At 37.4% G+C, this 27,571-nt stretch overlaps 1 protein-coding gene across 1 annotated transcript in view; it reads left to right on the top strand.

Annotated features, from left to right (window-relative positions):
* Positions 1-27,571, top strand: part of NELL2 (neural EGFL like 2) — a 278,812-nt gene that overhangs the window by 226,010 nt on the left and 25,231 nt on the right. Inside the window, exon 17 of the mRNA XM_054591209.1 lies at positions 26,250-26,390. Coding sequence (XP_054447184.1) covers positions 26,250-26,390 — 141 coding nt within the window. The remainder of the gene's footprint in view (positions 1-26,249; positions 26,391-27,571) is intronic.

Below are 27,571 nucleotides of genomic sequence, written 5' to 3' on the forward strand. Positions count from 1 at the left end.
AAACAGATTTGGCCATGTTACTGCTGTTTCTACCCTTGATTAACAGCATTCCAGAGACTGGGACCAGACAAAGAATATTGGTGCTTTTTGTGTTTGTTTTATCATACTGTTTTGGCAATTAATGGGAGCAGTGGCCTTTTGGGAGAGTTCCAGATCAGAGTTTGATAAACAGTCTGTAGTCAAAATGAGGCTACAGCAAAGAGATAAACTCCCCAAAGCAGAGAGAGGGAGCCCAAGTTCAAAGCTGGAACTAGGATATTTGTGGGAGAATGAGCAAGGCTCTGTAGGAGCTCATTGGCTGCTTCATGCAGCCATCCGCGTGCTGAGAGAGTTTCAAGGGACAACTCACAAGTGCACACCCTATAACCAAAGCTTGTTTGTCTCCACATATATTCAGAATAATATCCAGAATTGCAGCTCCAGCAAATAAGTCTACCTGGCCCCAATTGGTATCTTCTGCCTTGTCTCTTGTCACTTCCCCTGACATAAATATGTACCTGCCACACACAGTCACTCAGTCTTCTCTGGTTCTTGTCATTCTTTCTTTGTCATTCCAAATATAGGCTGTTCCCTCTGTTTGGAATTCCTTCAGCAGCTTGTCTTTCTAATTGTGTTAGAAGTCTCTTGCTTTGCCTGGCCTTTCGGGCAGAGTGTATACCTGTTATAACCCTTGCAAGTTCATTTATAGTTATTGTTAACATGTTTGTATCTCCTAAAGTAGCTTCTGTAGAGTTGGATCTCACCTGGGTTAGTGCTCTTAACAAATCTCCTGACATCCCTGGAAGAAGCCCCATGTAAGTACTAGTGTGTGTTTCTTTACATGAAAGCCTTTCTTGCCCTGGCCAGGCAGCTCAATTCATTGGGGTGTCATCCAGTGGACCAAAAAGTTGTGAGTTCAGTATCCAGTTGGAGTGTATACGGGAGGCAGCCAATCGATGTTTCTCTCTCACATCGAGTTTCTCTCTCTCTCTTTCTCAAATCAAAAAACATATCTTCAGATGATGATAAAAAAATAATTCCCTGATTCCCACTTCTTCCTCAGTTTCCATTATCTTGTATCCATCTTCTCTTCCTACTCTTAGCCCTTTGGATTGATGACCTGGTAATGCTTCCTGCCAGGTTTAGTGTCTGCTTCATCGCTGCGAGCCTCTCATGGCCCGTGGCCGCACACGCTGCCCCTAGCTCCACCAGCCTTCTGTCCTGGTTAGGCTTTCAGACTAGCCCCTCTGCGGAAGCACCTGATTTTCTAGATGGGAACTAGGTCCTTTGGTGCTGAATTCACAGTGCCTCAAAGGTGTTCGGAACTTTGACTCTAATAATATTTGTCAGGTTGAATTGCACAGAAAAGCCCTGAAGGAAAATGCAGACTTTTATTCCTTCTTGTGTCATGCCAGCTATACAGGATTAGAATCATCAAGTTAGACAGACTGTGCCCCTCCCCTTTCTGTGTATTAGAGAGACAAGAGAAACTCAAGAGCTTATTTCGGCAGCATATCAGTAGTGCAGGTTCATGCTTTCTTACCGCTGTACTTGAAAGGGTGGACCTGAAGGCAGCACGCACCGTGAGTGTGCGTGGAACTAAAGCCCGTGGGCCTTAACAGCTTAACGTCAGCAGATTTCCAGTGCCTGGTACCTGGCCATCCCCTCTTCAGTCAGTCCTCCGCAGAAATAAGACAGTGGCAATGAATGATAAATACTGTGTTGTCCACCCCACGCAGATTCGCTGTTGGTTTTGCCTCCGGCTTAGATGGACTGCTCAGAAACCCAGACAAGTTGAATCACACAGCAGGCAGGCCGAAGGAGCTCTGAGTTGGGAGACGGAGTTCAGATCTTGTGCTCTCCTGTCACACTGGCCTCTGCAACTTTTAATAAAGAGAGCCTGCGATTTGTCACCATGGTTGAAAGGTTATTGCGATTCAGTTCTGGGATTCTGATGTTCACTCTTCACTTTGGTGACCTGGGTGGCTGGTGTGTTTGTAGTCGAGTCTTTGAAGCAGAGGACAGTGTCAGCTAGGAAACAGGGCTAATGAGCTTTAGGAAAGCCTACTCACATTAATTGTATTCCCTTACTCAATTTCCATTGTCAGAGATAGGAGGGATCAAAGATTTGTAACAAATGCTCTCCGCTTTAGGAACATGAGCTCAAATAGAGGGTTGGTGGTGGTCAGACACACAGCAAAATAGCTACAAAACAAATGTGTTAATGTTAGGAGACTTTTGATGAACTAGCAAGTGCCCGTAAGTATTCAGAGGGGAAAAAAAATTCCATTTCAAAATGGGCCTGACCTTCTAACCTTTCCAAGATCCTAATTCTCACAACTGGTTCATAGATTTCTGAAGAGGCCGGTAGCTGGCCGCCCACCAGCCCCTCCTCTGGACCCCAGGCAGCCTGACGGGGCTACCCCAGGCCCGTGCCGCTCTTTACTCCGAGCGCAGCGTGTCTGGGAGGAGCTGCGGGGGAGGCTGGCCTGCTGAGGTCAGCTCGCGTTCAGAGTTGCAGTGCTCCTTCCCCATCACAAGGTTTCCCCGTTCTGAAGACGAGGCCTCCCGGCCTGTGTTTCTGAACCTGTGTCACTAAAAAATTTCTGTTGTTTTAATATGAGGCCAAAATATCATATTCCTGTTAAGTACATCCCTGTCCTAATGGCTCCTATACTTGGGTTCCTAAACTTCACGGTCTCCTTTTACACCACCGCCCCTTTTTGTTTCCCCCAGTTTTGTAACTGATTTTCTAATTTCTACAGCTAATTTCGGCTCCTCTCATAAGGACAGTTTATTAACTGGAGTATTGGAGTACTTGTTTAGCTGTTGATGGCTATGCACCAATAAATGTGCATTAAGCTAACACATATTAGTTTTTACTACCTATTTTAATACCTTTATTGAGTTCAAATTGACATATATAATAAGCTGTGCATATTTAAAGTATAAAATTTGGCAGGTTTTTATATGCATTATACATCTGTGAAACTATCACCGCACTCAAAATAGTGAATACATTTATCACCCCTGAATTTTCCAGTGCTGCGTGGTAATCCACTCCCAGGGAGCTACCGATGTGTCTCCTGTCACTATGTTACTTTGCATTTCTTGGAATTTTATGTAAATGGAATTATAGAGTATGTACTGTATTGTTTCTCTGTTTTATATTTGATATACTTCCACTTTGATCTTTATTATATGTTGACAGGGCATCCAGGCTGGTTAGAGAGGCAGGTGCAGATAGATAACTTAACATACTGTGGCTCAGTCTGTGGCTCTGCCAACTGAGAGCTAGATGGCATTCATTCATAATTTTCAAGTGTGCAATTCTTTTAAAATTTCCATCATCAGAATGTTCCACTATTTTATAGTTCCAGTCTGGGGTCCATCCTGAAAATTACCTGCATATGATAATACAATAACATGCCTTTGTCCACCACCACAAGGTAGTTTTCCATACAGGGGACATGCTATCTGCCATCTGAGGCCTGTCCTCAATGATGGAAACTCTATCATGTTAGAGTCTAAGTCATAACATATTTTGCACATAATTACATCATATTTGGGAGGACTAGCCTATGTAAATTATTTAGGAAGCTTAGGCATTAGATTTTGAAAGAAAAGAGCTCTGAGTAAAATATTGGGCAAGAAAATCAGCACAGTATTTTGTAAAATATAGCATTTTGTAATATATAGTGTGTAAAATAGTATGCGAGGAAATCAGCTTTCTCATTAGTTTAGACATTTGAACCCTTCTACTCTCACAGTGTCCAATTCATTGTCCTCCACAGTCTTATTTTATGACTTACTTTCTAAAATAGGCTAATGATTTTAAGCACTTACGGTGTATAAATCACTCTATATTTGGTTTTTAATTTTTTTGAATTACACTTAGTTACGGTAATGGTGCTTCATTTTTTAAAAATTATTTTTGAGGAGAAGAAAGAACATTTTATGTATTTACCAAGGTAGACATTCTAAACTATATTTAGTAGGGTTACCTGTCTGTGGATATGAAGGCAAACAGTCTAGAACTAGCAGTTATTCTCTTAGAAATTCGCTTACTTGGGGTCAAAGGTGATATTCGGTCATGAATCAACCAGGGAGATAGAGGTGAAAAGACTCATTTATAGAAAATGTTCCTCTTTAACCCTCCATGGCCCATTTGAAATATGAAGATAAATAGAGTAGCTAATAGGAGCTGACTAAATAAAACCTCAGCAATGGGAATCCCAAATTATAGGTCATGTTTTATGGAACATTTGGGATCCTTGGCCTATTTCAAAATAAAATTTGAAAGTCACAACAATAATGTTAAGAAATTGAGAAAAATATCACTATTCTTGCAGGGATTTGAAGATGGTTTCCTTAAAATGTAAGCACAGGCAATTAATTCAGTTTTGTTCTTTTTTTCAGGATTTCACATAATCTTAACATCATGGACCAAAAGTCATTTTGTATATGCTTTTTTTGTGGATAATTCTGAATAATATGAAGAAAGCTAGTAGTGATAATAACTGTTGGTAGAATTCTTTTAAAAAGACAGTAAAACGCAACAAACATGTAAAATTTACAATAATTACCTTCATTGTAAGAGACCCTATAATTGCAGTTTTCTGTGAAATTCTAGACAGTCAGTCTAAGTAAAGAGAAAATTTGGGTCAATCAGTTCAAAAAATAATTATTTTGAAGAAAATATGTAGAGGCTTTTTAGAAACCCTTCTAGGAGATAATTATACAGTAGCAACATCTCCTTGTAAAACACCTATTTTTCTGAAGACCCTTAACTAACCTATCTATCTAGGATTATCTCTTTGAATTTTCCGGTTTTTGCTGCTGTTTACAAAAATGGGTGGCCCCGCTCTCTCTGGGTGAGCTGGGGGTCCTGGAACAGGGAGAGAAGGGCTTTAGAAGAAAAGAATGCCATTTATGGAAAAGAGGCAAAGGGAGGTTAACAGGAAGAACACGTATTAATATATCAGAATACACTCCTGCCGTACAGATCTGTTTGTCTTGCTACTGATACATGATGAGCTTCTCAGGGTCAGGTCCCACACTCTCTTTACTCATGTGTCCCCGAGGTTTACTAAATAGCCAGTTCTCTGTCAAATTTGTTACATGAATGAATAAATTAATTAATGTAAATATGGACATACATAGCTTATGTATATTACATCTGCTTCTAGGAAAAATAACATCCATGTTCAAGGGGGAAGAAATCAGAAAAGAGAGCACAACAAATGACAGATTTCCTGGGTATTTGTGCTTGAAAGATAGAAACTTCAGGTAGTTTATGTAGGGTATAGTATTAAGTGAGTTAGGCGAATGTTAGCAACAATAAAACACAGAGCCAGAGCCCAAATGCATTGTGATTTAATCACAAGTTTATTTCTCATGTAACTGTCCACATTGGGCATTTCCATTTGGCAGGAAGTTTAGGACATAGAACTCCTTCTCTTCCCCTCTGACCACCTTTTACCTTTTCCTGAGACTTTGTTACTTTATCTAGTCAGCAGAGGGGAAGACAGAAGGTGTGTGTGCAGGGGGGAAGTGGGGAGCAGACAGTGGAGATGTCAAACTTGCTTCCTAAAAGCCTTGGCTGCTCATATTCCAGTGGCTGAAACTCAGGTAGTCTGGCTGTGTGCCAAGGAAGATGAAAAACAAGATTTCTGTGAACTATTAATAGTCTCTGGCACAATGAACATGCTGTGACTACTTTTATTCTTTCCAGGAATTTATCTTATTTATAAGTACTATGACTCTTATTTTCTTCAAAATAATGAGATTAAATATGTGGGTAGCAAAATATATAGCCAATCAGGTAGAATTCATCAGTTAATTTTTCTGCCTGTGTAATAGATTTCACATTTCTGTGTAAGTGAATTTCTTTTGTTCTCTAAGTAGAGAAGATATTAAAGTGGAAAGAGTTAGAGAAGCTATCTCCATTTTTTAGGGAGAACTTGCCACTAAGAAATAAATAAAGGTCATTTAATAGGTTTTCCTATTTTTTAAACATCTGCTAAAGAAAATTGGAAGGGTGCTTGATTTTATAGTTTTGCATTATATCTATTTTTAATATATTATATTTAAAATGTGTGACAAGTTTAATATTTATGATTTAGCTTTAAAGTCCCAAATATAATTTCTAAGTAGTAATTGTTGGTATAACTCTGAAAGAAAGTATTGGTTAGCTGAAAGTAAAATGGCAGCTATCAGTATATATTATTTTCTTTAGACCACAAAAAATTGGATAGTTTAATTTTTAGCTCTGTTTTCCTAATGTTTTCTTATTTTAAAGTATGAGGGTCCTTCTTATTTTGTGCTGATCACTATGGTCCAAAGTTTAAAAGACCAAAACTTGTGTACCAGAATCCACTACAGAATCATTTTCTTTGAAGAAATACAATTGCTTAACTAAATTCATTTTATTAATGTTCTTTCAGTTGCTTTGAAACACTCATGTGAATCCATATGCTTCCCACTCAAGACTCAGCCTCATTTGTTAAGGATAAATTCACCAAAGTTCAACAGATAGTTACTGAGGGCTACTGTACACCAAACTGTATCCTAGGCATAGCGGGACTCAAAGATAAATTATGCCAGATTAAGGCTCTCTGAGGGCTGACATTTGGAACCTACCTACGTGTCCATCAGCAGGCAAATGGATAAAGGAGATGTGGTGTAAGGCATACCCCATTTTATTGCACTTTGCAGACATTGTGTGTTTCACAAATTGAAGATCTGTGGCAACCCTGCATTACGCAAGTTTATCAGCACCCTTTTCCCAACAGCATTTTCTTACTTCATGTGCCTGTGTCATATTTTGGTAATCCTTACAATATTTCAAAATGTTACATTATTATTACATTGGTTACAGTGATCTGTGATCATTGATCTTCAGTGTTGCTACTGTAGTTCTTTTGGGGTGCCATAAGCCATGCCCATATAAGACAGGGGCAAACTTAATTGATAAATGGTGTGTGTGTTCTGGCTACACTACACTGACCAGGAATCTCCTCATCGCTCTTCCCTCTCCTCAGGGCTCCCTGTTTCTGAGACACAACAGTATTGAAATTAGGTCCATTAATGACTCTGAAATGGCCCCTAAGCATTCAAGTGAAAGAAAAAGACTCTCATTTTAAATCAAAAGCTAGAAATGATTAAGCTTGTTGAGGAAGGCATGTCAAAAGCTAAGATAAGCTAAAAGCTAAGCCTCTTGCACCAAACTTTTAGCCAACTTGTGAATATGAAAGTTCTTAAAGGAAATGAAAAGTGCTACTCCAGTGAACACATGAATAATAAGAAAGCAAAACAACCTTATTGCTGATATGGAGAAAGTTTTAGTGGTCTGGATAGAAGATCAAACCATCCACAGCATTCCCTCAAGCCAAAGCCTAGTCCAGAGCAAGGCCCTTAGTGTCTGCAGTTCTATGAAGGCTGAGAGAGGTGTGGAAACCACAGAAGAAAAGTCTGAAGTTCACAGAAGTTGGTGTGTAAGGTTTATAGGAAGCAATATCCATAACATAAAAGTGCAAGGTGAAGCAGCAAGCGCTAACGTAGAAGCTACAGCAAGTAATTCAGAATATCTAGCTTAGATAATTAATTAAGGTGACAACACTAAACAACAGTGTTGACTAAACAGCCTTCTGTTGGACAGAGGATGTCATCTAAGACTTTTAACACCTTAAGAATGAAAGTCAATGCCTAGCTTCAAAGCTTCACAGGACAGGCTGACTCTCCTGATAGGGGTTAATACAGCTAGTAACTTTTAGTTGAAGCCAGTGCTCATTTATCGTTCTGAAGATATTAAGGCCCTTATAGAATATGCAAAATCAACTCTGCCTATGTTCTATAAGTAGAAAAAAACAAAGTCTGGATGACAGCACATTTGTTTAGAGCATGATTTACTGAATAAGCACACTACTGAGAACTATTGCTCAGAAAAAAAGATTTCTCTCAGAACATTTCTCTTCATTTATAATGTGCCTGGTCACTCAAGAGCTCTGATAGATATCAACAATGAGATTCATGTTGTTTTCCTTTTCTTTTTTGGTATTTATGTATTTATTTGCATTTTTTATTGTCGTTCAAATACAATTGTCTCCATTTTCCCACTACCATTTTCCTCTGCCCCAACCACCCTCACCTCCCACCCTTAATCCTTGCCCCTTTTGGCTTTGTCCATGCATCCTTTATACATGTTCCTTGACAACCCTTTCCCTTCTTTCTCCTGTTATCCCCCTCCCCGCTCCTCTCTGGTTGCTGTCAGTTTGTTCTTTATTTCAATGTCTCTGGCTATATTTTGCTTGCTTGCTTGTTTTGTTAATTAGGTTCCACTTATAGGTAAGATCATATGGTATTTGCCCTTCACTGCCTGGCTTATTTCACTTAGCATAATGCTCTCCAGTTGCATCCATGCTGTTGTGGAGGGTAGTAGCTCCTCCTTTCTTCCTGCTGCATAGTATTCTATTGCGTATATGTACCATAGTTTTTTGATCCACTCTTTACTGTTGGACACTTAGGTCGCTTCCTGCCTGCTAACACAATATCCATTCTGCAGCCCAAGGATCAAGGAGTAATTTTGACTTTCATGTCTTATTATTTAAGAAATACGTTTCCTAAAGCTATAGCTTCCATAGATTATGATTCCTCTCATGTATCCGGGCAAAATAAGTTGAAAACCTTCTGGAAAATATTCACCATTTAACACATTTGTGATTCATGGCAAGATGTCAATATATCAATATTAACAGGAGATTGGAAGAAGTGGATTCCAACTCACATAAATGACTGAGGGGTTCAAAACTTCAGTGGAGAAAGTAAGATGCAGATGAGGTGGAAATAGCAAGAGAATTAGAAGTGAAGCCTGAAACGGTGACTGAATTGCTGCAGTCTCGTGATAAAACTTTAACAGATGAAGAGTTGCTTCTTATAGATCAGCAAAGGAAGTGGTTTCTTGAGATGGAAACTATTCCTGATAAAGATTGCTGTCAAGACTATTGAAATAACAACAAAGAATTTAGAATATTATATCAACTTAATTGATAAAGCAATGGCAGGGTTTCAGAGGATTGATTCCAATTTTAAAAGAACTTCTGCTATGGATCGAATGGTATCAAACAGCATCACATGTTATACAGAAATTGTTCATGAAAGGAAGAGTCTATTGATGCAGCAAATTTCACTGTTGTCTTATATTAATTGCCACAGCCACCCAACCTTCAGCAACTGCCACTCTGATCAGTCAGCAGCCATCAACACCAAGGCAAGACCTTCCACCAGCAAAATGACTATGGCTTGCTGAAGTCACAGATGATGGTTAGCTTTTTTTAGTGATAAAATATTTTTAATTATGTAGTTTTTTAGCCATATTGCTATTATATATTTAATAGACTACAGTACAGTGTAATCAACTTTTGTATGCACTGGAAAATCAAATATTTCGTGTGAGTCATTTTATTGCAATACTTGCTTTATTGCGGTAGTCTGGAACAAAACCCAGAACATAGCTGAACTATGCCTGTATATACATACAATGGAATATTATTCAGCTACAAGAAAGAAGGAAATTCTGTCATTTGAGGCAACATGAATAGGTCTTGAGGACATTATGATAAGTGAAATAAGTCAGTCAAAAGAGACAAATGCTATATTATATCACTTATATGTAGAATCTAAAATGAGCCGAACTCATAGAAATAGGGTGGAATGATGATTACGGGGGGCTGGAAGATGTGGGAAATGGGGAGATATTGGTCAAAGAACACAAACTTCTAGTTAGAAGATGAGTAAGTTCTGGAGATCTAAAGCACAGCATTGTGACTAGAGTTAATATACTGTGTTATATACTGGAAAGTTGCTAAAAGAGTAAATCTTAAATGTTCTCATCACAGAAAAGAAATTATGATTACATGATGTGATGGAGATGTTAGCTAATACTATGGTAGTAACCATACTACAATATATGTGTATCAAATCACCACAGTGTATACCTTAAACTTACACAATGTTACATGTCAATTATATCTCAGTAAATATTGGGGTGGGGGTGGAGACTAACAGGCACTCAGCTGACTGTGAGGAGTTCAACATCAAATTCAGTGGAAGAAGCAGAATCCAGAGAATTGGAATGGCATCCTGGATAAATAAGACCTAGGAATAGGTTGCAAATATGATTTTGATGAGCCAACAGGAGGGAATGAAGGAGCCTTATAGGCAAAAGCGTGGAGGCAGGAGAGTCCAGTTCCCAGGTAGTGAAGGAGAGGGCAGAACAAGTCCCAGAGCATAGGATCTGTGGAAGGGACACAGTGGGAGACAAGGCTGGAGGGCCTCGACCAGCTTCTCGAGGTGTTCCCTTATGTGAGGGGAGCATATAAGCCACTCTCTAAACCCATTCTGGTTTATCTATAAACGCCATACCCTAGCAGAGTTGCACAGCGGAAGCTTGTGGGTCCCATAAACTCCATATACTTAGTGTGAGTCTTTTTAAATTATAAAACCAACATATATTTAACAAGATTTATAAAATGAAGAAATACACAAAATAAAAATAATCTTTAGTATTACAAATTGGAGCCAATGGCTATCTTTTTCAACAAGAAATACATATTTATATACGATAATATTTTATTCATAATTTAAATTCTGCTTTTCATATGACATTTATCATGACTTTTTCTGTCTCATTACTTTTCGGAAATATTTTAATAAGCTGTATAGCATTCCACTTTATGCATATGCCATAATTTAATCACTTCCTTATCACTATGAATTTAGATCATTTCCTTTGCTCAAGCAGCTGAAAAATGAGATAGTATAGATTAAAATTAGTCTTCTGAATGATTCCATCGTTGACTAATACACTGAGATTACTAGAAGGACAAACTTCTTACCAAACCCCTTCTAACGTTGGATCCTGCCTCTGAGCAGCAGCAAGATGAATTCCTGGAGAACACTTGTTACCACAAAAAACAGGTAACTGTGGTAGCTCTATTCATATAGATAGCATTTTTCCTTTGGATCCCTTCATATCATTCCTTCAATCACTATTTAAATATAAAGATGTCAGAGAAGGAGGGAGGGAAGGAGGGTAAATAATAATGTCATAGAAACTAGATAAAAAAGGTAAACTATGTGGCACTTCTTAGCCAAACAACTGTCAGTCACCTTCCCCCTTCCTGCTCTCTTCGTGATACCATATAACCATAAAAATGTGGCTTAAAGGATTTTTTTCTTTTAAAAAATACATTGCCCAAGTACACAAACAGGCTGAGTCCATTAGATGAGACTCTTAGGATTAGAAACCCTTTGGTCTAGCTCTTGGTGTTGCATTAATGATAAAATCGGATTGTGCAACTGATCTGATTGATCATGAAGAAACAAGTTGTTAAAGGAAATAAAAACATAATTAGTGTGCAGTAAATTTGATTAAGTGACCTTATATTGGCAGGACCAAGCAGTGGCCATCAGTCTATGTGGTTAAGGGTTTTTAGAGCTCTATAAAAGAGCAAACCTGTCTTTAAGAAACCCATAGTCTGTTTAATTTAATTGTATTTGGAAGAAGTTATGGTTTGCTCAATTTTTTTTTCCTTTTGGTATTTTTTCCCTTCAATTATCTATGTGGGAGAGATGTGATGTTTTGTTCACAGGCTGAAAAACTTGTATCAAGCTAATGGGTGTTTCAGCAGGGATGGAGGCAGTTATAATAAAAGGGTTTGAAAGGAGACAGTCTGTCAGAGCTCTGACACTTGCTCAAAGCCAAGAGAAGCCATCCATCAGGACATTTCATGGTGAGGACCCACTCAGAGCTCCATTGGACAGCTTCTTACTCAGATATATGGAAACTGTGGTATTCCATTTATTTGTTTATTGGCACCAGTGAGCTCATTTCCCTTTCAAAGCAATATTTCTTGTGATATAGGTTTGTCAGTAGCTTGCAAATAAATACAGAATAGCTATTTTGACAGTTGTCTTACCAGTCCTGCAGTGCTGTTCAAAGTTCACCTTCCTGAATAACCAGTAAGTGAGCTCATCAAAATTCATAAAGCCATTCGTAGTGCTATATTAATAATTGGAAACTTGCAGTAAATTATTACATGGAGATATTCTAGCCCTCTTATTCCTACTGGGTAGTTTGAGAAAATCAACTTTCTTCTGCTTCTGAAAATGATCTTGAGGTAGATCAAGTAGACAATCTAATCCTTGCTGTTGAAAGTATTTCAGGGAAGCGCAGGCATTAAGATTTTTCTATTTTTACCCTGATTAAGAACAATTTCCTTATTAGTGTAGAACGAGCAGATGCTTCACGTTCATGTTATTGTGGGAGCCAAATTATAATATCATCTAATATATGAGAAAAGCATGCCTATTTTTAAAGTAGGTACTTGATTACAATGTAATAAATGAATGTTTTTTTTAGTAATTGGCTAGTATTTGCAGGAATAAGTCTATGAAGCCATGCTTTACTCTAGTGACCTAGTTTTTGTTGACCAGAGTCTCAGAATGAGGTAATATTTTTTTCTAAATCCACATATTTCTTCATCTATACTATTCCTATGGGCCTCGTGATATCTACCTTGTATCAGAGTTATTTATGCGAATGCTATGCCTTTTTTATCAGACTGTGAGCTCTTCTGTATGTCTGCATAATGTCTATCATATTTTTATGATAGACACTTGTTAAATAAATAAGTAGAAGTATTCTAAGTCTCATATCCTACACATTACCTACCTTGTGAAAGGGAAGAAGCTGCAAAGATTTTTTAAGTTTTAAGGAGTTTTCAGAATTCTCTTTTATTAAATGCTGGGTTCAACTCATTGCTCACACATCAGAGGGAATTGGAAATGCCCCCTAGCATTGACTACAGACTTTCTTCTTCCCTGACAGTCTGGCACCCCTTGGTTTCGGTGGTTAGATTTGTGGTCGTCCCAACCTCCCTGCTAACAATTCCTTCTTGGGCTCCTCTTCCTTTCCTGTCCCTCAGTCTTTTCCTCAAGGACTGTCCTTCATCCCTTCTTGTCTCTCTATAATTTTGTCTCAGTAGTTTTATCCAACCTGTTCCAATTTTAGTAGCGTCTTGTATCAATTCTGATTATGTTATCCTCATGTCTCCAGTCTTAATATCTTTTTCCAATGTTTCTGCCTCATTTTTCTTTCCATCTAGCTGTTACTACTAGCATAATTACTGTCATATTATATTCAACATTTCTAAAATGAAGCTTCTGAATGTTCTTTAAAAATATCTTTATGTGTATGAAAAGAACATAGACACATGGTTAAAAAATATCAAACAACATGGAACCTGGAATTGAAAGCATAGTCCCCTGACTCACTTCCTTCTCACTTCCTAGCAGCCTTTATAAAGGGAGTTCCAGAAACCACAAAATGACCTGAAGGAATAATTCCTCATATTTCCCAAAGATGGTACATGACTAGTATGATACCAGCTTCACAGGCAAGTTAATTCATGACTTACACAGGATACCTTAGGACATCAGGACTTAACTCTCTCATGAAGCTCCAGTTGAGACAAGGTGCTGGAAGGGACCACTTTTAGTTCTTCTAATATGATTATACTATGCTTTATTTAATTGGTCAATTTTAGACATCATCCATAGGCTTTTTGCTGTAATAGATGACAGTTTACCTCCCTTACATCACTATGCTTTCATTCATTTTAATGTAAGTTACCCTTTCAGCTTTCAGCTATATGTATTTTTCACCTTCATTTTTTATTTTATCTATCATAGATAGGCTTTTTTTTTAATTCTTCACTATCTAAAAATGAAGAAATTGGTTCTTCCCTTCAGCTCCATCTCCCAACCTGTCTTCTGCTTTCTTCTAACTTCCCTCTCCCAACTTCTGAATTTTTATATTTCAAAGTTGATATATACATTTTTTTTCAGTATCCATAATGAAATATCCATGCCCTTTATCATTTGGATCTAAAATTTGAAAAATCCATGTTGTGTACATCATTGTGACCATGTAAATATTGTTTATTAGAGAGACAATAGTATACAGGGTAGAACAAAAGTAAGTTTACAGTTTTTTTGTATGGCAAATAATACAATAATAACACAAGAATAAACTCTGTTTTGCATACTCACAACTATAAACCTGCTTTTGCCCCACCCTGTATATAGTAGTCATTAAGACATTTTATTTTTTTTCCTGAAGTTTCTAATTGATAATCATTTTTCTTTCATACTTCACCATAAGTTAATTATAAAAAAATTAACTCCATTCTATTCTTCTAGTCTATGGACTTCTGCATTAGTCTGCATTCGATCAGGAAAACAAAGTTGCTACAAGTGCTATGGGAATGAGGGGTTTTATCTAGAAATTAGGGTTTACAGAGGTGGGAGGGTTGGGGGAGTGAAGGCCTCTAAGGCTACAGCCAGAGGATTGGAGGAACGGTCACTGGTCAGTTCAGACTGACCCATCAGAACTGATGAAGAACCAGAGCCCATAGGAAAGAACCAGACACCGATTGCCATGGCTTCTGAAGGACGATGACTTCTTTGCTTCTCCCTAGCAGATTTCATGAGTTCCTCTCATTGTTAAACATTAACACAGAATCACACAGGGAAAGGGCTCTAGGAAATGTAGTCCGCAGACTTAGAAATAGAAAATGGTTCATAACAGTGTATATTCCCTATAGCTTTTCCCCATCTCTTCCCCGTCTAACACGCTTCCTGAATGGGAGATAGGATCAGAGCAGAGGTGTGGCACAGTCTGACATATTTTGTTTTATTTTATTTATTTTTATTATTACTGTTGTTCAGTTACAGTTGTCCCATCTTTTACACCGTTCCTCTCCCCTGTCCTGCCACCAGCCCCCACAGTCAGTCCCACCCCATGCCCTTGGGTCCTCTATTCAAATGCCACATGATCTCACCTGTAAGTGGAACCTAATGAACAAAACAAAAAACAAGGGAAATAGAACCAGAGACAGGAAAACAAAGAACAAACTGACAGAGACCAGAGGAGAGAGGGACAATGGGAGAAAAGAGAGGAAGGCGCCCGTCAAGAAACGTGGCATATATTTTAAAAGGATCATCGGGCTGCTATGAAATCAAATGGACCATGGGAGGGAACCAGGGGAGCCAGGGGCACTCGTTAGGCTGTGGTACTAACTCGAGTGGGATGAGGGTGACAGGGATGGCAGTGTAACCACGAAGGCCATGGCAGCGATGCTGAGATTCTGGGTGTCCTTTGAAGGCCTCACCAATGGGACCTGCTGATAGATTTGATAAAGAGATGGGAGAGAGCAATTAAGAATGAAGCTAAGGTTCTGCCTAAGAACTGGACGGTCATTGCCGTATTCTGAGATGGAGAAGATTTCAGAAGAGGCAGTGAGTGAGAAATTGAATACACAGGTCTGGATGAGAGGAGAGAGGCCTGGGATGAAAATGTAAGTGAGTTAATGTATTGTTTTCCTGGGGCCACTGTGAAAAAGGGCACCACAAGCTGGGTGATTTAAAAATAACGGGAATTCATTATCTCATAGTTGTGGGGGCTGTAAGTCCGAAATCAGGGTGCCCTCAGGGCCGCTCTCCCTCTGAAGGCTCTAGGAAGAATCGCTCCTTGCCTCTCCCCGTTTCTGGTGGCCCCAGACATTCTTTACCTTGTGACTATGTAACTCCAATCTCTGCCTCTGTCTTCACAATGACTTGCTTTGTCGTTCACTCTGAGTCTTTTAAGAACACCAATTTAAGATGTTAAGTATACCTTAAATCGTCTTTTAAGGTGATTTCATATTAAGATCCTTACTTAATTATACCTGCAAAAACCCTGTTTCCAAATATGGTCACATTCTGCATTCCAAGTGGACATGAATTTGGGGGGAACACTATTGAACCCACTATAGACATTGATAGTGTTTGGGTATTTAAATCCTTAGTACTGGACAAAGCACAAAGAAGTCAGTAGATAGAAAAGAAAAGATCTGAGCCCTGGCTGGTGTGGCTCAGTGGACTGAGTGCTGGCCTGTGAACCAAAGTGTTGCCAGTTTGTTTCCCAGTCAGGGCGCATGCCTGGGTTGCAGGCAGGGTCCCCAGTTGAGGGCATGCAGGAGGCAACCGCACATCAGTGCTTCTCTCCGTCTCTTTCTCCTTCCCTTCTCTTTAAAAATAAATAAATAATACTTTGAAAGAAAAAAGAAAAAAAAGATCTGAGAATAGATTTCTGGGGAACTTAAATATTGGAGATTGAAAAGATAAGATCAGGAAAGAAGAGCAAGCTACAGAGGCCATTTAGGTAAAAGGAGACCTGAGAAAGTGGTGTTTCCTTGAGAAGTGAGGAAAATATTTCAAGAAGTCATGAATAACTGATGTCTTTCTCTGTCTTGATTCAGTCCTTTATTTACTGGACTATGCCATCAGCAAAATCTCTTTTTAAAATAGTGTATAGGACATAAACTTTCTAAGGAATTATATGTCCTAAAATACTTTTATTCTGCTTTCATAGATATTTGAAAGTTATGCTGGGTATAGAATTCTAGGGTCAAAATCATTGCTTCACTGCCTTATAGCCTACAATGCTGCAAGTGAGAAAATGATGCTAGACTGATTCTCATCCTTTTAAATGTAACCTGTTTTTTACTTTCAGATATTTAGATTTGTATTTGTATACTTATTGTGAACTTTCACAGTGCGTATTTAGATGTGGGTTTTTGTTTCATTCATTTGAGAGACAGTGTTGTATATGAGGTAGGGGTTTGACCTCTGTATCTAGAGCATCTGAGTTCAAAACCCAGTTTTGCCCCTCCATACCCTTAAGAAGAGTTACTCAAACTCTCAGTGTCTATATTTCTCCCTCTTTAAAATGGAGGGAGTAATAATATTTCCTACATCATGAGACTGCTGTCAGCACTAGGTGAGTAGATGTAGGTAAACTGCAAAGAACAGTGGCTGCCACATCGTAAGCCATCAATGAATAGTGGCCAGCATGTTATTATTTATTATGCAGAGACTTTGGTGGGACCTTTGCATCTGAAAACTACGGTTCTACAAAAAGTTCTTCAATTAGTATTACCTTTAAAGATATTTTCCTTCCATTGATTTTTTTCTTTTTTTGCTAAGAAATTTGTCTTTAACCAGAAGCTTTTATTGTATTGTAATTTTCATGTATTTTCCATATGTTATACTTTTGAAGATACTATTTCTACTTGACCTTTTCAGTCTTATATTGTGTTTAAAAATTTTCATCTATCCTATTTTTAATTACCAAGAACTAGCTTCTTATTCTCTGAATACCACTCTTATAGCATTGTCTATTTATGGATGAAATAGCCTCTCAAATTTATGTGAAGAAATTTTAAGTTCTCTTCTGTGAATTATTTCTATTTCCTTCAGGGTAAGTTTTTCTGATGGTGTATCTTGGTTATTCTCTTCTTCTGTTATAAACTTTTCCAAAGCATTTGTTGTTTCTTTGATTTCACGTGAATGTTTTAAGAGTGAATAAATAGAAGAACTCATTTTGAGCTTCACTAGGAAGGTAACATTTATTTACTGGCAGACTTCTAACAAGTGAACTGAAAGGGAGCCAGTTATTTACATTTTGAGATCTCTAAACACTAAAACACAGGGGACTGTGTTCCAAAGGATGACAGATCCTCACTAGGTGCCTTCATTTCCTTCAGATCTTTATTTATTTGTTTGTTTGTTTGTTTTACAGAAGAACCATTCATTCTGGCTTCAGGGGTAATTGCTTTCTTTCAGCAGTTTGCTCAAGGTGGGAGGAGGTGGATGGGTTGATTATTCATCAGTACACTTTTAATTAACTCAGCTACTTTAAGCTCCAAGTCTCAGCAGCTTTACATGGTGTTTCAAGTCTGTTCAGATCCCTTCAGGGCAGACGGCTACCTCATCAGCTCTAGCGCCATGTTGTTACGTACAGAGCCAGGGTTCTGGCTTCCTTCGTTCTGACTCTCCCAATGCGCCTATATTCCTTTTTCTAAGAAAAGACAAAAACGCATTGAATTTTCTTTTCTGCTGCTGCTGTTTTTCCTTTTGTCTTTGTCTATACTTTGTTCTTTTAACATAATGCTTAAAATATTGGGAGGAAAAAGAGATTTTAAAATGTTTTCAATCAGAAGTCGATCTGCTCTTTTTGTTAAAAATATGTATATACATTTATTTGTAATGAGCACATTCTTGTCCATTTAATATTATAGTCAATATATTGACATAGATATTTGAAGTAGGTTGAGAAGAGTCATCTTACCAACTTCTTGCATCTCTGCGGATGCTTTCGAGCTGGCACCCTGCCCGCATTCCCCCTCCGACCTCACTGAGCACAACGGTGGTCCCCCCACCCCCGAGTTTACCACTTAGTTACCGGAAAGATCCCTCATTCATTCAGCAGATGTTAATGAATCTCCAGCCATGTATTAAGATCTTTGCTAGGTGTTCTCAAGATGCAGTAAGAAAAAATACAAGAATAAATTCGGCACATATGGCGCTTACTCAAAATGATAAATAGTAAGTTAATATATAAATTAATACTTCAAACTATTGTAATATGAAGGAGATTTGGGGGGTGAAGGAAATGTTTTATATATTAATTAAGGTACTGGTTACATAAAAAACTCATGAGATTATTGCTAATGTTGGATTTAGGTCTAAGGATCCAATGTATATCATAGCAACTATAGTTAATAGCACTGTATTGTTTGAAATTTGTTAAGGGAGTAGAACTTAAAAGTTCTCATACCACCCCCCACAGAAAAAGATAAATATATGAGGTGATAAAAGTGTTAATTAGCCCAAGGGGGGAACCTTTCACAGCATATACATATACCAAATCATCACATTATACACTTTAAATATTTTACAGTTTTGTCAATAATCCCTCAATAAAGTTGGAAAAAGTAAAGTTGCTTTTTTTCCCTTAAAAAAAAGAAGGCAAAAAAAATTTCAAGAATAAATCCAGGCAAAATATGCATCAGACATCTTTTCTGAAACCTACAAAGACTATAAAAACTATAAAATTATTAGAGAAAGGGGAAATATATCATGTGTATGGATTAAAAGATTCAATAATGTTAAGGTGTCAGATCTCCCAAAATCAATCTATAGAATCAATGCAGACTTTCTCCTTCCCCATTTTTTATTTTGTTTTGTTTTACTGGTGACAGATTCATGAACTGATAGACAAAAAGCCTAAAGAATCAAGATACTTTTGAAAGGGAAGAAGAACAATAGGGAGGACTTTCTCCAGAACTGAAGTTATTCTAATTAAGTTAGTGTAACATTTGCAAGTTTAGACTAAAAAAGTCTTCTGATCGTTGCTATTAAGGCAAAATACAAGGAACACATGGGGTGAAGTACAAAAAACAATGAGCTATAGGAGATCTAACATAGCCTTTCGAGTCAAAAAAGGCTTCCCCAAGAAAATTACTTTTAGTATGAGACAGACGTGGATGAGAAATAGGAAACTGACTAGTTGAGGGGATGAGAAAGCGAGAACATTCTAGGCAATAGAAACACCGTATGCAAAGACTTAACGGAAAAAAAGAAATGATACAATAATAATACTCCAGGAACCACACACACACAGGCATAAAATCAGGCCGTCTTGATCTTTTTTTCTCTATATGGTAAGTACCCAGACATGTGGAATGTGAACCTGACTGGTCTGATTTCAACATGGGACATGAAAGAGCCTCGGATACTGACTAAATATAAGCACTTGGTGAAAAAAAGACATCCTTCTTTATCTCTATTTCTACTGTGTGTATCCCCTAATGAAAACATTTTATTACTCTTTCTTAGACCATGAGAAACAGCCTTCTCAGGATATGGGACTGTCCCTACTCTTGCTCATCTTGTCTGGTCAACATATGGGCGCTGCCTGTCGTTCCCAAAGTGTGCCTTAGGTCACAGCCCTCTACTGTTAACTTTACAGCGGCTCCCAGTTGTCCACAGAAGAAAAGATATTTTCTGGCCTAAATACTACCTGTAAAACTGTATTTCCTTCTCCTCCTTTTTACACTATCAAATGACAAGTAAATATACTTTATGAACTCTGGAGGGTTATTTTAGAGATGGAGATGGAATTTATACATATTACATTCCTGTTATGAGCCAGGATAGTTAAAAAAAATAGTTAACAGCTAATTATTCGGAGAGAGAATTATTTCTAGTTCAAAAACAGAAAACTCAGAGAGGTTTAGTAAAATATTGAAAGTTAACAAGCAAAAGAGCTGGAATTCACTCACATTAAGATATACACTGAGATATCTCAAAGCATGAGCTGTTTCTGATGGGGCGGGTGTTGGTCTGAGAGGCAGCCTAGTATGGAAGAAAGAACACTAGACTTGGAATTGAAAGAGTTCTGGTCTATTGTGTGAACTTGGGCAATGTATTTGCTCAAAATAATGATAAGAGTATAGTTGTTGTAAGGACTAAATGATATAATGGTGAAATTGTATTATGCTTTTTAAAAAAGAACAGTCATTAACTTCCTGGTTATGAACTATAAAATAATGGGAATTTTTCCCTCAATCTGCAATGTCATTACCCAACTTGTGATGAGAATATTATGATTTTAAAAATTTATTTACATTATGTTGTTATATTTTATTTTCAAAATATTCATTTAAGAACATCAGTCTCCTTATAAAATTGTGGGCAATATTTTATGTCTAGATCTGGAAGAGTTATTAAAAATAATATAATACTCAAATGAGTTTGCATTCCTTGAGCAGTCACATCTATCCAAATGCTGCAAGCAGATGCCCCCCAAGTTCAACAAAAAAAGGGGGAAATGACCTTGGGGGAAAAAATGCTGCAAATAATCCAGAAAGCAAATAATCCACCTGTATGTAATCAAGAGTTGATTAATTGTTTTGAGTATGTTTAATTGCCTGCTGTTTATCAGTATAATTTAGCTACCAGGGCATAGGATAATGATATAAATAGTCCAAGTACTATTTTTATGAGAAAATAGTGTCAGGTTTTTATTAATGATAAATGGTATGAAAGACACTACTCGTTATTTGACTTTGCTATTAAAAATAATGTGCCCGCTTTTAAAAAAAATGATTTTTTTTGGTATAGAATAGCAATTAATCAGTTTTCTCTTAGCTTTAAAGGAGAGCGGGTTAAACTAATGATTAGGTTCTATTTTAAGTATGAATAATTCTAGACATTTGCACTTTTTTTACTGTTCTTAGTTGTGTTATTATGGTAGAAATAACCGTTACTATGCATGAGAGATTACCACTCACATCTTTCACTTTATAACTCCATTTAATTTTACAAGGAAATAATTTGTCATTTTCTAAAGTGACTCTTTAATGCTATGGCAAAAGCCACTTTTGGTAACTCACTCTGAAGCCAGTGGTCTGGGTGCCATTGTAGAAGGCCCCCAGCCTTAGTCTCCATACCAGAGTGAAACAAAGAAACAAGAGTCTGAATGGCATGTGTGAGCTTTTTAGTATTCATGCATTTTCCCTACTTGTTTTTTTGCTTGTTGGTTCGTTTTTAATGATCGCCTCAAAACATATGTGCTTCCTAGAAAATCTATCCTCAACAGTGCCTTCCAGTTTTATTATCTAACTCTGTTTTGATCCCTGGAGTATGACTGCTATTGATGACTGTTGTCAGATGGCTGAATGTCTTTTGGACTTTAGATTCTCTGTGCTGTGGGACAGCATCTTAATATCATCACTGGCTGGCTAGTCTAAATGTAGCTACTGAGAAAGTTCTAATTGTTCCTCAGGGACTAGAAAGTAGTTCCTCTCTGACATAATACAGCATAATGAAATTACCGGTTTTGATAAAATTTATTTTTAATTTTTTATAATAATGTGCCTACAGAGTAAAAAAAATAGGTCCTTAAAATTAAGGCTAAATCATATGATCTTATACACTCCTGTACAATCTTTTTGAATACTTGTATTCAGCTTGGAAAGAAATATGTTCAAGCTTGGTAGTTCATATGTGGAATGAAGTATTGTAATAGCATTTTTCTCCTCTAGGTCTGCTGTTCTCCATATATCTAACTCAACTAAGAATTTGTTTTTAACTGATCTAAAGAAAGTACCCAAGAAATAAATTTTTGGCAAATCTGTTTCCTGTTTTCTGCTATTACACAATATGTAAAGCACAGTATGTATGCACGTGTATGTGATAACTCAGTAATATCCAAGCTGTGTATGGATAAAATATACTTAATTCTTAAATTGTGGATCAGATTTCAACTCTTTACTTGCTAAGTATTGACTGAGCAACTAAGTACATCACATAACTTACAAATGGGGCTGTTTGCTTTATCAGCTTTAAAAAGAGCCATGAACCAGAAAAAATGTGCAAAGTGCATGCTTTGGCAATTTAAGCACATTTTCGTTTCCTATGGACTTCCAACAAAGTAGAAAAGTTTGCATAAACAAATCAAAATTATCAGAAACATTAAAATACAAAATGAAGCAAAATGTTTTATCTGACTAGTTTTTTTCACTATCCTGTATGGTAACAAGTACTATATAATTTGAACTTTAACACATGTATGCGGGGGGGACCCAGGAAAAAAAACGGAATTATCTTCTGGAGAGCAGGCCCCTTATAGTACTGTTTTTCCCTGCTAGGGGAGTGTTCTAGGAACCCATCTGTTTCAGTGTACCAGTTGGTGGTGTTGTGAGAGGCTGCGTTCAGCTTCATGAATTTTTTTTTTGAGGACTCAGCATATTTCCCATTTCACAATGGGTGATTTACGAGTGTACCTGCACACACCACACTGAGTGTTCAGCAGTTTTTGACCCAAAACAGCATGACCCTTTTGCCCCCTGCCATTCACCTCATCTCTCCCTGAACACATTTTTTTGTTTCCCTGGATTAAAAAAAAAAAAAGTCCTCAAAGGGAAACATTTTGTCAATGTGGAAGAGGTGAAAGAAAAAAAAAACAGCAGAAGCACTAAAAAGACATCAAAATGAATGAGTTCAAAACTGTTTTGAGCAGTGGGAAAAACGTCTCGATAGGTGTATTGCATCAAATGGAGGTGGGCTGATGTTTAAACATGTAAGAATAAATACACAATTTTTTATAAATAAATTCTGGTTTGGGATGGTTATTTTGTAAACTGAGTCATATTTTAAGTAAATTAAGGCATTTTACTACCTAAGGAATTACTCTGAAAATCCTTCTGAAATATGAATAAATGTTTCATATCTTCATGTTTTAAAAACGCCAACCATTTGTATACCCCTTCATAATTTTTGTCATGTTCATATGCCAGTGTTTATTTAATATTGTTTCAGTAATCCCTCTCCCTTTTTAAATTTAAATTTTGCTACTGTGCTATTAGTATCACTTGCTATAAATGGGAATAATTCAGAGACATAAATATGTAGCCATTAAAATAAAGGATTTTCCTGGTATCACCTAATACCATACCAGAAATGATAAATACATAATATCTTGGGAAGAACTGTCCAGTAGGGCTGTAAATTTAAATTTTCATAAATTTAATTTTCTTAAACACAATTTAGATAGATAGTAAACACAGTCAGGGCAAAAATAACTTCTTGTTTGTATATCATTGTTTCCCCAGCACTTAGTACTTGGCCCATAACAGGTATGCAGTAAATAGTGAATGGTAAATTAACAAGTGATGTATATATTTGTGTATTCATCTTCTAAAATACTGCTTAGTAATGACTGCATAGTAAAATAATACTCAAACTGTATATGAAAATACATTATGGCCAATTTATGTTGTATCTTCAGTTTTCAGAAAACTGGATAATATAATACACAACATTTCTATTAATATTTTATGAGTATGTAGATCAAGAAAGTTGCTGTATTGTAAATTAAAAGAAGTGGGGTTGAGACAGTATAGGAGTAGACATTGTGACTGAAAAGAGTGATGAGAGAAAATAAGAAGTGAAAATTGAAATATATACCATATTCTGCTGGGTATAATGCACAGTTTTTGGCCAAATTTTTTAGTTAAAAATAAGGATGTGCATAATACTTGGGTATAATGATTGCATACTATGGGTATAATAATGGGAGTAATAATATTGTGTATAATGCGCACAAAACATGGGTGCACATTATACATGGCAAAATATAGCATATGTATCATCTCTGTCATGGGATCTGAAGTAAACACGCAACTGTGTTTGAGCAAGAAAAAAGGACTAAATTAAAGGCTTAATATAGATCCAAGAGTTGCTTCAGTGGAGAAGGCTCTGTTCCATTAATGGTTATTTCCAAATCATCAAGGCTAACGACCAAAATCTCCTAGAATGAGATATTCTAAACATAACACTCGTGGCCTTCTTCCGAGAAACTCACTTGTAAAGCTTAAATCCCAACCTATTTCTTTTGTCCATACACTTAAAAATGACATAATCAATTTTCTGCATCATTTGGGTTAGAAGAAAAGACCATGCAAAGCTGAATGAGCATCGCATTTTAGTCTCATTTATAATCGGGGTTCATCAGTTAGAGAGGCCTCTGAAATACAAATAGGCCATTTCATAAAACCTATGAGGCATTAGTAAGTGGAAGCAACCCAGTTGTATCAGAAAGGCAATGGTTAGCTGATTTGGCCACAAACAATTATTTTGACAGTGGAAACTACTGACAGTAGGAACTGACTCTTCCGAAAAGGAACCACAGAAGCAAAAGCACTCAGAGTTCAGAAATAATGTCAAAATTTTGCAATAAGATAAAATATTTACTTTTTGGCCTATTACCTAATCTAAAAGAACAGTTTGCATCTTGTTTTAGTGGAGGAACTCTAGGCTTATCAGAAGTAAATGAATGGTGGCCTATTTTTTTTTAAACACTTTAGTTAGTTATACAAAAAATTGACTTTCAAAGTTGAACATAGGAAAAGATGAATTTTTTTTTTAAATGAAAGGAATATATACTTCCAAGACTTTGGAGTTAGATGAGACTGGAGTAGGAAAGGAGCAGATTCTGCTGGGCTGGAGTGCACTGTCTTGGGGGAAGAACCCTATAAAGCAGCTGGATTTCCCTTCAATAGGAGGGACATCATCGTGCCTGGTTCCTGCAGCAGGAAATAAGACGCAGGTGTGTGGGAATCATGTAAGAAGGTAGTCTTCAGTCACAGCACAGGGCTGTCATGATGGCAGTGGGGGGCAGGTGACTGTTTTTGGCAGCTACAATGGTGCAGGGCCATCAGATCACTTAGCAGGGTCTGCGTCAACCCCAAAGCCCCAGAGGTGTTTGATAGGAAAGGGACACTCCGTAAGGCAACTCTGGGAATTAATTTTCCCTCTGTGAACAAAGGAAGACACTTGGATGGGGTTGGATATTCCCATTATGCAGCAAATAGAACAAGGAAAATAAAGGTCTCATCCTATTTGGGAATAGTAAAGTCACTGGAGGAAATATATGAGGCTCAAGATACATAGTTCTCTTTGTTTAGAGAATTTTGCCAATTTCAACCTGTGTCTTCTTGCAGGTAGCCATGAATGTATAGGTGACCTTAAATCCCATGTACTCATTTTACCTCGTTTTCTTCATTTGTCTTATATGCTACCTATATAGCAAGATTTTTGGAGAGTTAAATGTGATAATATATGTAAAACCCATTAAAAAGTGACATAAGTGGCATGTATTTTCAGAAATATCAAGCATATTAATGCATGAATGCTATCGCCACATATTGATGATGTGAATGATATATTAGGCTGTAATGGGGTTTGCTGATAGTAATAAAAGACCCTAAAAGCTCAGTGGCTTAGAGTGAAAAAGTTGATTTCTTGCTCATATGATATGTCCATTCCAAGTAGAGGATGAATGTGCCCCCTATCATCCTCACTCAGGAACTCGGGCTGACCTTCAGAACCTCTGAAAATTGCTGGTCCTTGTGATAGGGAAGGAATACATGTGCGTGAATCCCACACTGACTCTTCAAGGCTTTTCCTAGCAATGACACATGTCCCTCCCTAATTAGCTTTAGGAAGTCCCATGACAATCCTAGCTTGTGTCTAGGAGAAAAGCTGGAAATACTGGGTGAGCAGCACTAATGACTACCACAGATGGCTTCTTTTGCAACAGAGAAGCTGCCTAGATGTTTCTGCATGTTGACATGCAGCAGATATCAACAAGACCACTGCATTCCTTCTGTATCGCTCCCAATAACCACGTAGACTTTCTTGATCTTATGTTTTCTTAGTTTTTAGGAGTTGCTGGCACTAAAATGATACTAGAATAGTTTTTGTTTCTTTGAGATAAAAGCAGTACTTGCATAACATCCCATTTTTGCTTTCTTTGCCAGACATTGATGAGTGCTCTGATGGCTTTGTTCAGTGCGACAGCCGCGCTAACTGCATTAACCTGCCTGGATGGTACCACTGCGAGTGCAGGGACGGCTACCATGACAATGGAATGTTTTCACCCAGCGGAGACTCGTGCGAAGGTCAGTGCAGGAGAAGACCTAGAACTTAAGAACTCCTCTTGAACCTGAGGAATATAGAGTAAGATGTAAATAGTAGCCATTGACCTAATATTTCGGTTGGTGATTTTTGCTGTATTTATGCAACAGTGATTGCAAACATGTTAAAATCTAACTTGTGCTTGCTAATTATAATGGATTTTTAGATAACTAAAATTTATGACACTAACCCAATTCTTTGTGGATACTTGAAACCATTGAAGGGTGTTTTGAATGAATAAACCCATAGTATCAGATAAGTTTTTTAATGGAAACATGCAAAAATATAACCCAAAAAGGGCAAGAAAAATAGATGAGGAAAGCAGGATAGAGAGAAAAAGAGGATAGAGGAAATAGGATGATGATAAGGCCAAGTATAAGATATACAATACATGATACTCTGGGCTATTCCTAACATATCACTGGCCTGGCAAAGAAAGAGATGTTTAGTGAATGTTGCATGTTGAATACAGAAGATACAGTCCCTGGTTGAAAGATTTCAATCTAATAGGAGTGGAAAATTCAACCAGCTTATATTCAATTATCTACCATTAATTTTGAATTGTTTTCAGAGAATTGGCAAATAACTCTGCTTCTCTACACCTTCTGTTAAGGATCACGATTTTTAGAGAGCAGGCAAAGTAAGCAGAGCCCAGTGAAAAATTGTCAGGGAAACCGTCCTCACTGAAAGCTTTTGCCATCGTGTTAGGCACAGGAATGGAGAAAGAACAAACCTCAAAAAGTTATTATTTTCTCCATTTGTATTTACACCTTCGTAGAGTAACAGCCTAAGAGAAAAATGTGGCTAAAATAACAAAGTCAATGAAAGCCTTGGAGACTCTAACTTAACAGTACTTGACACCTAAATGATAAGATGTCTTTTATCCTTGTGCCTTGAAAGATTTTCATACGGAGAAACATGAAGCATCCTTGGGTGACAGATGCCAAGGCTCCCGGCATGCTTTGACAGCAGCTGCAGAGCTCTGGACCTTGAGCAGAGGGCCATCTGAATTTTTATGTAATGGGAACACTATTGCTTTAGCAAGGGCTAAAACCTGGCATTTGCAAATAACCGCGTAACTGGTCTGAGGGCTTTACGTGCACTTGTTGGTCTTCCAGAGTGGATCCTTCCAGCCCTGTAGAGAAAGCCAAGAATCAGATTGCAG

This window comes from Pteronotus mesoamericanus, unplaced genomic scaffold, assembly GCF_021234165.1.
Source record: "Pteronotus mesoamericanus isolate MK-2021 breed Mesoamerican mustached bat unplaced genomic scaffold, CSHL_Meso_final scaffold_21, whole genome shotgun sequence".
Lineage (NCBI taxonomy): Eukaryota > Metazoa > Chordata > Mammalia > Chiroptera > Mormoopidae > Pteronotus > Pteronotus mesoamericanus.